Consider the following 14,963-nt stretch of genomic DNA (forward strand, 5'->3'; position numbering starts at 1 on the left):
GAAAAGCTTGTTTGTCAAAAAGAAGGACTGAAAAGTTGCTGCCGTAGCTGAAAAGTCAGTTAGCACATGTGCCTACAGCCACATTTAAAAAGGCCAAGGTAATGGTATAATAGACTAACATCAAATAAGCTACTTGGGAATTTGAGTGCTAAGGTAATTATTAAATAAATGAACAAACAGGATTTTTCCTTCTAGCCCTTCCTGCATCATAACAGGCTTGCTGCACAATTTTAAGACCTCAAGTAAAAGAAAAATAATACAATTTCCATAAAAAAATAAAAAAAATAAAAAAAAAAGGACCTAATGTGCCCAATGTGGCATGTACTAAGACTTTAAGGATCCACAGGAACCCTAAATAACTGTGCACTAAAGTGCACATCAGAAAATCCTTAGTTTAGTCGGGTTTAAAGCTGATTTTTTCCCCCTCTCTCTGATCTGGTAGGTGCAAAGAGTCCACTAAAGGAGCACACACAACATTTTCTCCCAGCAGTGCCGGTGTAATAACTGTGACACTTACCTAAGTTTTCATCAGTTTCTCCATTAATGAAGCCGTTGGAGTCTCTCTTCCCCGGGCGTGACACTCGGAAGAGGAGTGAGTAGGACTTCACAATGTGGCTGTTACTGGGCTCGAACTCACTGCTTGACACGAGTAGGGAGGGAAAGGCACCAGGCTTGGTTTGGCTGAGATCTGGATTCAAAGGCACCTGCTTTTTCCCCGTAGGCACTTGCTTTATGGGACAACTGACATCCTGTCAAAATAAAAAATATCGCTAGTTCACATGTGCTGGAAAGAGCAGGTTTTCAGTCCAGCATTTAGTGGGTCATCAAGTGTGGTAGTCGTCCAACTGGTCTATCCATGCTCTGCCAAAAAATGTGTTCTTTCATAGCTACTGTAGCGAGGCTGGACAGCATACTGGTAAAAATTCTGCTCATCTAATGAGAAACTACTCCGTTTCAGTTGCTGGTTGCTGGGACACCGTCGTGATCAGACATGAATAATTAATATATTTTGAATAAAAATGACTCGTGTTAGTTTCTCATTAGGCTGAATGAATAACTGGCTCTAAATGTAGGTATTGTGATATAAACTGAGTCTGTTCTACAGTTTCTCATTAGACTGAATGAATAACTGACTCTAAATGTAGGTATTGTGATATAAACTGAGTCTGTTCTACAGTTTCTCATTAGGCTGAATGAATAACCAACTCTAAATGTAGGTATTGTGATATAAACTCAGTCTGTTCTACAGTTTCTCATTAGGATGAATGAATAACTGGCTCTAAATGTAGGTATTGTGATATAAACTGAGTCTGTTCTACAGTTTCTCATTAGGCTGAATGAATAACCGACTCTAAATGTAGGTATTGTGATATAAACTCAGTCTGTTCTACAGTTTCTCATTAGGATGAATGAATACCTGACTCTAAATGTAGGTATTGTGATATAAACTGAGTCTGTTCTACAGTTTCTCATTAGACTGAATGAATAACTGGCTCTAAATGTAGGTATTGTGATATAAACCGAGTCTGTTCTACAGTTTCTCATTAGACTGAATGAATAACTGGCTCTAAATGTAGGTATTGTGATATAAACTGAGTCTGTTCTACAGTTTCTCATTAGGCTGAATGGCATTTTCACCAGCGGTCTGTAAAACCAGTCTCACCACAGAAGCTACAAAAGAGCACAGCTGTGAACTGAGCATGGAAAGGGCAATTATGTGTCACTGTGAAAAAAGAAGAACAACATATGAAAGAAAATTACCTTACGCTTTTTATGGCAGACTTTGACGAGTAGCACCTCAAGAGAAACTGAGTTTTGTTCATTTTCTGAGTTTTGACATGGCTTATCTAGAAGAAAGTTGAGGACAAAATGTTTAACACACCAAGTTACCCTTGACATAATAACTGCATCATGTATTCACAGTGATACATACATTTGCACACAAAACAAAAGGTGGGCTTTAATTTTCACTCTCTTAGTTCCTGTAACTTATATTTGAAACCAAAAGGTCTGATAATTCAGATCTTTGGGCACTTACCATTCTTATGAAAGAACCCAGTAAAGGTCAGCTGCAGGTGTGACGATAAGCTGAATAATGAGGAGAAAAGGACAGAATAACAGATTTTTAATGAAATATTTTGCTTTAATGTCTAGACAATTGTGCAAGTCCTACATTTGGGTGAGTTTTATATCATTCTTGGTATCTAAAATGTCTCCAAGCTGGGCACCATCAGCCTGGAAATGGAATATACCATTTTACAGTGTCATCACAAAGGTAATACTTCTGCAGGCATCCTCATATTTAATATTAAACTTTTTAAGACCTTTTAATGGCACTTTTTTGCTGTGTATTTGAAGTGTACTGAAACACTCATACCCAGATCTGTGTATGCTAGCTTGACAACAGCACATTATTCAAGTCATTCATTGTGTCTGTACTTTTCTCAGTGCACATCAGTGCAGCAGTGCCAGAACAATCTGCTTGTTTTTGGCAAATTTTTTTATATAAACAGAATTTTTTTTGTGTTGGACCAGACAACGATGACTGGATTGGCTGAACTCAAACTGACACATAATTAAAGTTGATCATTATTACTCATTAACTACAGGGACTTCAGTGCAAATGAATGGAGCTTTTATGTTATAGAAGGGTGTAAAGACTTGGTAAGGGATTAAGCATCCTTATTTTCAAGCAATATGTGAGGGATATGGATTTTACACCTTGACAGTTATGGTTAAAGTAATTTCGTGTCGTAAGTAAGCCAGTGTCAAAATGACAAGGCTATTGCATCCCCGCCAAATCCTGACTGATCAATTCCACTTCAATGTGAAACTAACAAAATCAATGTCACAGAAAAATCCAATGTCACAAAAATAGCATATGTTCGTTTACATGGACTTAATAATCCAATAACTGCTGATTTTGTCAGTAATGTCATAAATGTAATGTAAAACTCAACTTCATGCTGCATTGTTTTAAATCATCGCACCACAGAAAATATGAACAAACATCATCTAGAAGACGAAGAATATTTAAATCCTTCATTTCGTGTTTAGTTTCAGCGCCGCTCCCAAAGTGTTTCGCTATCAACTCATAGCAACACCGCTTGCTTATTTCTGGTACCACTATCTGTTTTCGCACAGGCACAGACTGAGAAATCCGAAAGAAATCAAAGTAAGTGTTAAAGTGCAGTGAAAAATCTGATTACTGAGCTAAAATCCAGCCTCTTTATCGCATGTCTTGATCAGATTTCTAGATCGGAGTATGGTGCTCACGTGCATGTAAACACACTCACTGTCGCAAAACCCAAAGTCTGGTGCAGTTTAGACGTGAACAAACTAGATGTGAAACAGTGTAATACCCTCTTTAGGCATTTAATTAAAATACTTTTAAAGGACATACAAACAAACAGAAACACAGCAGTCACATTTATTATTATTCACTTTATTAACACATCAGTACCTGTGAGATTCCTGGTCTCCTCTCATTCGCTCCACTTTGACAAGCATGTCATCCACTTTAAACATTTTCCTAAGGACAAAGAATATGCACTGGTAAACATTCAGTTGTAAAGCAGTAATTACAGGTATTGCATTGTAATAGCAATTACAGTCTCAACTGGGGGTAACTGACTATTTTAGATTTCACACTTTGGCCACTAAATTGCAGAGCCTGTGACACAAGTGGCTACTCTTATTGTCGCCTTTGCTTCAGAATCTTATGAAATTGCAATTTGAAAACTCTGCAGAGGGCTTTTAATTTGAAACGAGTTACAAGGAGTGGACAAACATTGCGCAAACCAATAAGAGCCAAAGTGCCAAATGAAACGGTCATCAGTGGAGCGGACTGTTCAGACGGTTTCAGTTTCACTGTAATGTATTTATGCCAGCCAGCCGGCCAACGAGGGCGAATTACAGTTAAGGACAGTATATCTTTTTTGTCTCACTTTACAGTGAGAAAATGTACTGATTGGCCTGAGTGTGATCATCCGTGGCTGGACAGTGCAGTGGGTGTCTGTCCTGCCACCACTGTTGAGAAAAAAAAAACCTTAAAAAACAAGAGGAAACACCGGTTCTTATTAATATAAACTCTTCAGTCAATATTTCTTTTTTCAGAGCGCCTGTCTGTTTTTTAATAGTAAAACATTCTTGTTAATTGTAAATACAATGTATCTACTATAACCATGTGTCTGATTCTAATGGCAAAATGAATTAGCTTGATGGTGCTAGTGTAAAGTGAAAAGTTGTCGTTGTCCACCTTTGTTGTTTTAATTTTTTTTACATAAATTTAAAAAGCCAGTTGCCCTTTACGTTGTGTCAAACTTGATTAATGGGCCCAACATACATATAATATATAAGGCCCAACATTACTTAAAAATACTTTTTATTAACTTCCATTAAAATTTAGAAATTTTTCTTACTGTCCTGTAAAGCAGGGGTGTCAAACTGAACCACTGAAAGGGCCATATTGAAACATAGGTTATTGTGTTTGGTGATGTGACTGGTGTAATAGGATTGAGGTGTAACCGCTTTCCCGTAGACTGCTGTTGGGGGCAGGGGGGTTGGACTTTACCTTACAGTGCATGTTGGAGATAGCAGTGCAGCACAATGTGAAATGGGCTACTATTAATAGAAAATGAAAATATTTTTGCAGACCGTACAGGATGATGCTACTAACCAAACCTGGCCCGCAGGCCTTGTGCTTGACACATGGACAGTAAAGTTACCTTTTTGGAGGTTTATCCCTGTCAAAGCAGCAATAAAGTTTGAATTTTTAAAGCATTTAAATACCTGTTGGCATTTGTTCGAGAGTTTCTGTGGGACATGAAGGTCAGAGATCTGTGCAGAAGAATCGGCTGTAGGAGAGAAAGAGAAACAGTTTAATTTTGAGTTAACAGTGTCAGAGGCCACATTCACACAGAGGAATGTCAGGAATGTAGAGTGTCATTTCAGTAAATCAAGTTTTTCAAACCATGCATTTGAGCAATTTTATAGAGGTGTACATACAGCAATTAGGTTCCTTGTCCGGAGAAATCTGTATATTTGTGTAGGCTCTGGTGGAAAAAAAATGCATCAAATAAGAAAAGATCACTATTAATGTGCTACAGCAACACCTGGACAGCCAGGCACTCAAGAATAGAAAAGAAATAAGAAGTGAATTAACAAACAAGATATTAACCTTGTTAATTACTTAACACGGTTACAATGTGTGACTTATTATTTGTTACTTATAGATAATATACATTATACTGAAGATAAAAAATGAAACTATATCCTTCACAAAATCAACAATATACACATACAAATCTGTGCACTGTATGGATGTTTTACACATATTACACAGTGTTGATTACAGGACGTGAAATGTTAGGTACAAACCATGGCATTCACTGTTTGATAGTGTTTTTATTGAATGTCTCATGTCTGGTACTATCTTGTCTGCTTTACTCTGTCCGTCTCATACAGGTCAGTATAATATTTTATCCAGATTTACTCTAGTCTGTGGTTCTCTTAGCAGGTCAGTATAACATTTTATCCAGATTTACTCTAGTCTGTGGGTCTCTTAGCAGGTCAGTATAACATTTTATCCGGATTTACTCTAGTCTGTGGTTCTCTTAGCAGGTCAGTATAACATTTTATCCAGATTTACTCTAGTCTGTGGTTCTCTTAACAGGTCAGTATAATATTTTATCCAAATTTACTCTAGTCTGTGGTTCTCTTAACAGGTCAGTATAATATTTTATCCAGATTTACTCTAGTCTGTGGTTCTCTTAACAGGTCAGTATAATATTTTATCCAGATTTACTCTAGTCTGTGGTTCTCTTAACAGGTCAGTATAACATTTCATCCAGATTTACTCTAGTCTGTGGTTCTCTTAACAGGTCAGTATAATATTTTATCCAGATTTACTCTGTCCGTCTCGTACAGGTCAGTATAATAGTTTATCCAGATTTACTCTAGTCTGTGGTTCTCTTAACAGGTCAGTATAACATTTTATCCAGATTTACTCTAGTCTGTGGTTCTCTTAACAGGGCAGTATAATATTTTATCCAGATTGACTCTAGTCTGTGGTTCTCTTAACAGGTCAGAATACTATTTAATCCAGATTTACTCTAGTCTGTGGTTCTCTTAACAGGTCAGTATACTATTTCATCCAGATTTACTCTAGTCTGTGGTTCTCTTAACAGGTCAGTATAACATTTTATCCAGATTTACTCTAGTCTGTGGTTCTCTTAACAGGTCAGTATAATATTTTATCCAGATTTACTCTAGTCTGTGGTTCTCTTAACAGGTCAGTATAATATTTTATCCAGATTTACTCTAGTCTGTGGTTCTCTTAGCAGGTCAGTATAACATTTTATCCAGATTTACTCTAGTCTGTGGTTCTCTTAGCAGGTCAGTATAACATTTTATCCAGATTTACTCTAGTCTGTGGTTCTCTTAACAGGTCAGTATAATATTTTATCCAGATTTACTCTAGTCTGTGGTTCTCTTAACAGGTCAGTATAACATTTTATCCAGATTTACTCTAGTCTGTGGTTCTCTTAACAGGTCAGTATAATATTTTATCCAGATTTACTCTAGTCTGTGGTTCTCTTAACAGGTCAGTATAATATTTTATCCAGATTTACTCTAGTCTGTGGTTCTCTTAGCAGGTCAGTATAACATTTTATCCAGATTTACTCTGTCCGTCTCATACAGGTCAGTATAATATTTTATCCAGATTTACTCTAGTCTGTGGTTCTCTTAACAGGTCAGTATAATATTTTATCCAGATTTACTCTAGTCTGTGGTTCTCTTAGCAGGTCAGTATAACATTTTATCCAGATTTACTCTAGTCTGTGGGTCTCTTAGCAGGTCAGTATAACATTTTATCCGGATTTACTCTAGTCTGTGGTTCTCTTAGCAGGTCAGTATAACATTTTATCCAGATTTACTCTGTCCGTCTCATACAGGTCAGTATAATATTTTATCCAGATTGACTCTAGTCTGTGGTTCTCTTAACAGGTCAGTATAATATTTTATCCAAATTTACTCTAGTCTGTGGTTCTCTTAACAGGTCAGTATAATATTTTATCCAGATTGACTCTAGTCTGTGGTTCTCTTAACAGGTCAGTATAATATTTTATCCAGATTTACTCTAGTCTGTGGTTCTCTTAACAGGTCAGTATAATATTTTATCCAGATTTATTCTAGTCTGTGGTTCTCTTAACAGGTCAGTATAATATTTTATCCAGATTTACTCTAGTCTGTGGTTCTCTTAACAGGTCAGTATAATATTTTATCCAGATTTACTCTGTCCGTCTCGTACAGGTCAGTATAATAGTTTATCCAGATTTACTCTAGTCTGTGGTTCTCTTAACAGGTCAGTATAACATTTTATCCAGATTTACTCTAGTCTGTGGTTCTCTTAACAGGTCAGTATAATATTTTATCCAGATTTACTCTAGTCTGTGGTTCTCTTAACAGGTCAGTATACTATTTCATCCAGATTTACTCTAGTCTGTGGTTCTCTTAACAGGTCAGTATAATATTTTATCCAGATTTACTCTAGTCTGTGGTTCTCTTAACAGGTCAGTATAATATTTTATCCAGATTTACTCTAGTCTGTGGTTCTCTTAACAGGTCAGTATAATATTTTATCCAGATTTACTCTAGTCTGTGGTTCTCTTAACAGGTCAGTATAATATTTTATCCAGATTTACTCTAGTCTGTGGTTCTCTTAACAGGTCAGTATAATATTTTATCCAGATTTACTCTAGTCTGTGGTTCTCTTAACAGGTCAGTATAATATTTTATCCAGATTTACTCTAGTCTGTGGTTCTCTTAGCAGGTCAGTATAACATTTTATCCAGATTTACTCTAGTCTGTGGTTCTCTTAGCAGGTCAGTATAATATTTTATCCAGATTTACTCTAGTCTGTGGTTCTCTTAACAGGTCAGTATAATATTTTATCCAGATTTACTCTAGTCTGTGGTTCTCTTAACGAGTCAGTATAACATTTTATCCAGATTTACTCTAGTCTGTGGTTCTCTTAACAGGTCAGTATAATATTTTATCCAGATTTACTCTAGTCTGTGGTTCTCTTAACAGGTCAGTATAATATTTTATCCAGATTTACTCTAGTCTGTGGTTCTCTTAGCAGGTCAGTATAACATTTTATCCAGATTTACTCTGTCCGTCTCATACAGGTCAGTATAATATTTTATCCAGATTTACTCTAGTCTGTGGTTCTCTTAACAGGTCAGTATAATATTTTATCCAGATTTACTCTAGTCTGTGGTTCTCTTAGCAGGTCAGTATAACATTTTATCCAGATTTACTCTAGTCTGTGGGTCTCTTAGCAGGTCAGTATAACATTTTATCCGGATTTACTCTAGTCTGTGGTTCTCTTAGCAGGTCAGTATAACATTTTATCCAGATTTACTCTGTCCGTCTCATACAGGTCAGTATAATATTTTATCCAGATTGACTCTAGTCTGTGGTTCTCTTAACAGGTCAGTATAATATTTTATCCAAATTTACTCTAGTCTGTGGTTCTCTTAACAGGTCAGTATAATATTTTATCCAGATTGACTCTAGTCTGTGGTTCTCTTAACAGGTCAGTATAATATTTTATCCAGATTTACTCTAGTCTGTGGTTCTCTTAACAGGTCAGTATAATATTTTATCCAGATTTATTCTAGTCTGTGGTTCTCTTAACAGGTCAGTATAATATTTTATCCAGATTTACTCTAGTCTGTGGTTCTCTTAACAGGTCAGTATAATATTTTATCCAGATTTACTCTAGTCTGTGGTTCTCTTAACAGGTCAGTATAATATTTTATCCAGATTTACTCTGTCCGTCTCGTACAGGTCAGTATAATAGTTTATCCAGATTTACTCTAGTCTGTGGTTCTCTTAACAGGTCAGTATAACATTTTATCCAGATTTACTCTAGTCTGTGGTTCTCTTAACAGGTCAGTATAATATTTTATCCAGATTTACTCTAGTCTGTGGTTCTCTTAACAGGTCAGTATACTATTTCATCCAGATTTACTCTAGTCTGTGGTTCTCTTAACAGGTCAGTATAATATTTTATCCAGATTTACTCTAGTCTGTGGTTCTCTTAACAGGTCAGTATAATATTTTATCCAGATTTACTCTAGTCTGTGGTTCTCTTAACAGGTCAGTATAATATTTTATCCAGATTTACTCTAGTCTGTGGTTCTCTTAACAGGTCAGTATAATATTTTATCCAGATTTACTCTAGTCTGTGGTTCTCTTAACAGGTCAGTATAATATTTTATCCAGATTTACTCTAGTCTGTGGTTCTCTTAGCAGGTCAGTATAACATTTTATCCAGATTTACTCTGTCCGTCTCGTACAGGTCAGTATAATATTTTATCCAGATTTACTCTAGTCTGTGGTTCTCTTAACAGGTCAGTATAATATTTTATCCAGATTTACTCTAGTCTGTGGTTCTCTTAACAGGTCAGTATAATATTTTATCCAGATTTACTCTAGTCTGTGGTTCTCTTAACAGGTCAGTATAATATTTTATCCAGATTGACTCTAGTCTGTGGTTCTCTTAACAGGTCAGTATAATATTTTATCCAGATTGACTCTGTCCGTCTCTTAACAGGTCAGTATAATATTTTATCCAGATTGACTCTAGTCTGTGGTTCTCTTAACAGGTCAGTATAATATTTTATCCAGATTGACTCTAGTCTGTGGTTCTCTTAACAGGTCAGTATAATATTTTATCCAGATTGACTCTGTCTGTCTCATACAGGTCAGTATAATATTTTATCCAGATTGACTCTAGTCTGTGGTTCTCTTAACAGGTCAGTATAATAGTTTATCCAGGTTTACTCTAGTCTGTGGTTCTCTTAACAGGTCAGTATAATATTTTATCCAGATTGACTCTAGTCTGTGGTTCTCTTAACAGGTCAGTATACTATTTCATCCAGATTTACTCTAGTCTGTGGTTCTCTTAACAGGTCAGTATAATATTTTATCCAGATTGACTCTAATCTGTGGTTCTCTTAACAGGTCAGTATAACATTTTATCCAGATTTACTCTGTCCGTCTCGTACAGGTCAGTATAATATTTTATCCAGATTCACTCTAGTCTGTGGTTCTCTTAACAGATCAGTATAATATTTTATCCAGATTTACTCTAGTCTGTGGTTCTCTTAACAGGTCAGTATAACATTTCATCCAGATTTACTCTAGACTGTGGTTCTCTTAACAGGTCAGTATAACATTTCATCCAGATTTACTCTAGTCTGTGGTTCTCTTAACAGGTCAGTATAACATTTTATCCAGATTTACTCTGTCCGTCTCGTACAGGTCAGTATAATATTTTATCCAGATTTACTCTAGTCTGTGGTTCTCTTAACAGGTCAGTATAATATTTTATCCAGATTTACTCTAGTCTGTGGTTCTCTTAACAGGTCAGTATAGCATTTTATCCAGATTGACTCTAGTCTGTGGTTCTCTTAACAGGTCAGTATAACATTTCATCCAGATTTACTCTAGTCTGTGGTTCTCTTAACAGGTCAGTATAATATTTTATCCAGATTGACTCTAGTCTGTGGTTCTCTTAACAGGTCAGTATAACATTTCATCCAGATTGACTCTAGTCTGTGGTTCTCTTAACAGGTCAGTATAACATTTCCTCCAGATTTACTCTAGTCTGTGGTTCTCTTAACAGGTCAGTATAATATTTTATCCAGATTTACTCTAGTCTGTGGTTCTCTTAACAGGTCAGTATAATATTTTATCCAGATTGACTCTAGTCTGTGGTTCTCTTAACAGGTCAGTATACTATTTCATCCAGATTTACTCTAGTCTGTGGTTCTCTTAACAGGTCAGTATAATATTTTATCCAGATTTACTCTAGTCTGTGGTTCTCTTAACAGGTCAGTATAATATTTTATCCAGATTTACTCTAGTCTGTGGTTCTCTTAACGGGTCAGTATAATATTTTATCCAGATTTACTCTAGTCTGTGGTTCTCTTAACAGGTCAGTATAACATTTCATCCAGATTTACTCTAGTCTGTGGTTCTCTTAACAGGTCAGTATAACATTTTATCCAGATTTACTCTAGTCTGTGGTTCTCTTAACGGGTCAGTATAATATTTTATCCAGATTTACTCTAGTCTGTGGTTCTCTTAACAGGTCAGTATAATATTTTATCTAGATTTACTCTGTCCGTCTCGTACAGGTCAGTATAATATTTTATCCAGATTTACTCTAGTCTGTGGTTCTCTTAACGAGTCAGTATAACATTTTATCCAGATTTACTCTAGTCTGTGGTTCTCTTAACGGGTCAGTATAATATTTTATCCAGATTTACTCTAGTCTGTGGTTCTCTTAACAGGTCAGTATAATATTTTATCTAGATTTACTCTGTCCGTCTCGTACAGGTCAGTATAATATTTTATCCAGATTTACTCTAGTCTGTGGTTCTCTTAACGAGTCAGTATAATATTTTATCCAGATTTACTCTAGTCTGTGGTTCTCTTAACAGGTCAGTATAATATTTTATCCAGATTTACTCTAGTCTGTGGTTCTCTTAACAGGTCAGTATAACATTTTATCCAGATTTACTCTAGTCTGTGGTTCTCTTAACGGGTCAGTATAATATTTTATCCAGATTTACTCTAGTCTGTGGTTCTCTTAACAGGTCAGTATAATATTTTATCTAGATTTACTCTGTCCGTCTCGTACAGGTCAGTATAATATTTTATCCAGATTTACTCTAGTCTGTGGTTCTCTTAACGAGTCAGTATAACATTTTATCCAGATTTACTCTAGTCTGTGGTTCTCTTAAAGGGTCAGTATAACATTTTATCCAGATTTACTCTAGTCTGTGGTTCTCTTAACGGGTCAGTATAATATTTTATCCAGATTTACTCTAGTCTGTGGTTCTCTTAACAGGTCAGTATAATATTTTATCTAGATTTACTCTGTCCGTCTCGTACAGGTCAGTATAATATTTTATCCAGATTTACTCTAGTCTGTGGTTCTCTTAACGAGTCAGTATAACATTTTATCCAGATTTACTCTAGTCTGTGGTTCTCTTAAAGGGTCAGTATAACATTTTATCCAGATTTACTCTAGTCTGTGGTTCTCTTAACGAGTCAGTATAACATTTTATCCAGATTTACTCTAGTCTGTGGTTCTCTTAACAGGTCAGTATAATATTTTATCTAGATTTACTCTGTCCGTCTCGTACAGGTCAGTATAATATTTTATCCAGATTTACTCTAGTCTGTGGTTCTCTTAACAGGTCAGTATAATATTTTATCTAGATTTACTCTGTCCGTCTCGTACAGGTCAGTATAATATTTTATCCAGATTTACTCTAGTCTGTGGTTCTCTTAACGAGTCAGTATAATATTTTATCCAGATTTACTCTAGTCTGTGGTTCTCTTAACGGGTCAGTATAATATTTTATCCAGATTTACTCTGTCCGTCTCATACAGGTCAGTATAATATTTTATCCAGATTTACTCTGTCCGTCTCGTACAGGTCAGTATAATATTTTATCCAGATTTACTCTAGTCTGTGGTTCTCTTAACAGGTCAGTATAATATTTTATCCAGATTTACTCTAGTCTGTGGTTCTCTTAACAGGTCAGTATAACATTTTATCCAGATTTACTCTAGTCTGTGGTTCTCTTAACGGGTCAGTATAATATTTTATCCAGATTTACTCTAGTCTGTGGTTCTCTTAACAGGTCAGTATAACATTTTATCCAGATTTACTCTAGTCTGTGGTTCTCTTAACGGGTCAGTATAATATTTTATCCAGATTTACTCTAGTCTGTGGTTCTCTTAACAGGTCAGTATAACATTTTATCCAGATTTACTCTAGTCTGTGGTTCTCTTAACAGGTCAGTATAATATTTTATCCAGATTTACTCTAGTCTGTGGTTCTCTTAACAGGTCAGTATAACATTTTATCCAGATTTACTCTAGTCTGTGGTTCTCTTAACGGGTCAGTATAATATTTTATCTAGATTTACTCTGTTCGTCTCGTACAGGTCAGTATAATATTTTATCCAGATTTACTCTAGTCTGTGGTTCTCTTAAAGGGTCAGTATAATATTTTATCCAGATTTACTCTAGTCTGTGGTTCTCTTAACAGGTCAGTATAATATTTTATCTAGATTTACTCTGTCCGTCTCGTACAGGTCAGTATAATATTTTATCCAGATTTACTCTAGTCTGTGGTTCTCTTAACAGGTCAGTATAATATTTTATCTAGATTTACTCTGTCCGTCTCGTACAGGTCAGTATAATATTTTATCCAGATTTACTCTAGTCTGTGGTTCTCTTAACGAGTCAGTATAATATTTTATCCAGATTTACTCTAGTCTGTGGTTCTCTTAACAGGTCAGTATAATATTTTATCCAGATTTACTCTAGTCTGTGGTTCTCTTAACAGGTCAGTATAACATTTTATCCAGATTTACTCTAGTCTGTGGTTCTCTTAACGGGTCAGTATAATATTTTATCCAGATTTACTCTAGTCTGTGGTTCTCTTAACAGGTCAGTATAACATTTTATCCAGATTTACTCTAGTCTGTGGTTCTCTTAACGGGTCAGTATAATATTTTATCCAGATTTACTCTAGTCTGTGGTTCTCTTAACAGGTCAGTATAACATTTTATCCAGATTTACTCTAGTCTGTGGTTCTCTTAACAGGTCAGTATAATATTTTATCCAGATTTACTCTAGTCTGTGGTTCTCTTAACAGGTCAGTATAACATTTTATCCAGATTTACTCTAGTCTGTGGTTCTCTTAACGGGTCAGTATAATATTTTATCCAGATTTACTCTAGTCTGTGGTTCTCTTAACGAGTCAGTATAATATTTTATCTAGATTTACTCTGTTCGTCTCGTACAGGTCAGTATAATATTTTATCCAGATTTACTCTGTCAGTCTCGTACAGGTCAGTATATTTTATCCAGACTGACTCTAATCTGTGGTTCTCCAACAGGTTAGTGAGTGTTCTGTAGTGCTCTTACTCTCAAAGGCCTGCAGAAACAGCTCATGGTCCGCTTGAATCTGCTCCATCTTGGGCTTTTTTACAGCGTTCACAGCCGAAGATGATGATGAAGATGAAGAAGAAGAAGTAGATGAAGGGTACATGGAGCCGTTGGCTTTGCCGTTTGAAGCAGCGCTCATAACCTGAGCGGAGTATTTCTGAGGCGCCATTAGAAACAATACAAATAACAAAACTGGAACAAAAGGGCAAAAAATATAGAGAAAACTAACCAACTAAACCAGCTAACCGTGGAAACAGGACTTTACCATCATCTAGACATCGGATAAGGACAGATACCGGTCACTCGGACCAGTAAAGCGCGATTATATCACACATTAACACCACTCGTCTCAATATTTCATCTAAATCCGTTAAATCGAGAAAACTGCCGTTAGCCAGTTAGCTTAGCGCTGCCCGAAACCGACGAGTTCATGCCGAATAGCACCAAAATACTCCTTAAACCACAGATGATATAAAACAGACGCTGTATCTTTGCGGTAGTGTCATATTAACGTGTTGTTTGCATATCAATAACATTTATTTGGGCGAACGAAATCCTCCAAACTAACGTAAATCGGCGCATATTGAGGATTTTCACCCCCTTCGAGCTCGGACAGTGGCGCTTCTTGGCGCCCGCCTACTTCAAAATTCTCCACCAATCAGATTCTCCTGGCGACGAAATCGTCTAATTTGATTGGTAGGGCGGCTTCTGATGGACGCGCCATAAAGGTTGGCGTAAGTCTCGAATTGCCGCCAAGAAAAAAAGTTGTTTTGGTCGGTAATATTTGCTCATATTTGTTGAAATATTGATATCGAATAGGCCAAACATGAAACATAACGTGATGAAAAAAATGGAGAAAGAACACGGCTAAGCGTCTGCATAGATATACGTGTTAAATAAACTCTCCAGATCTGGTG

At 36.1% G+C, this 14,963-nt stretch overlaps 1 protein-coding gene across 1 annotated transcript in view; it reads right to left on the minus strand.

The window, feature by feature from the left end:
• suz12b (SUZ12 polycomb repressive complex 2 subunit b) overlaps positions 1 to 14,671 on the minus strand; it is a 29,584-nt gene extending 14,913 nt beyond the window's left edge. Inside the window, exons 1-7 of the mRNA XM_017693074.2 lie at positions 14,026 to 14,671; positions 5,008 to 5,054; positions 4,792 to 4,856; positions 3,464 to 3,532; positions 2,039 to 2,088; positions 1,762 to 1,847; positions 518 to 749 (exon numbers count right to left, since the gene is read on the minus strand). Coding sequence (XP_017548563.1) covers positions 518 to 749; positions 1,762 to 1,847; positions 2,039 to 2,088; positions 3,464 to 3,532; positions 4,792 to 4,856; positions 5,008 to 5,054; positions 14,026 to 14,215 — 739 coding nt within the window. The 5' untranslated portion in view covers positions 14,216 to 14,671. The remainder of the gene's footprint in view (positions 1 to 517; positions 750 to 1,761; positions 1,848 to 2,038; positions 2,089 to 3,463; positions 3,533 to 4,791; positions 4,857 to 5,007; positions 5,055 to 14,025) is intronic.
• Positions 14,672 to 14,963: the final 292 nt, after the last annotated feature.

Source organism: Pygocentrus nattereri, chromosome 30, assembly GCF_015220715.1.
Source record: "Pygocentrus nattereri isolate fPygNat1 chromosome 30, fPygNat1.pri, whole genome shotgun sequence".
Lineage (NCBI taxonomy): Eukaryota > Metazoa > Chordata > Actinopteri > Characiformes > Serrasalmidae > Pygocentrus > Pygocentrus nattereri.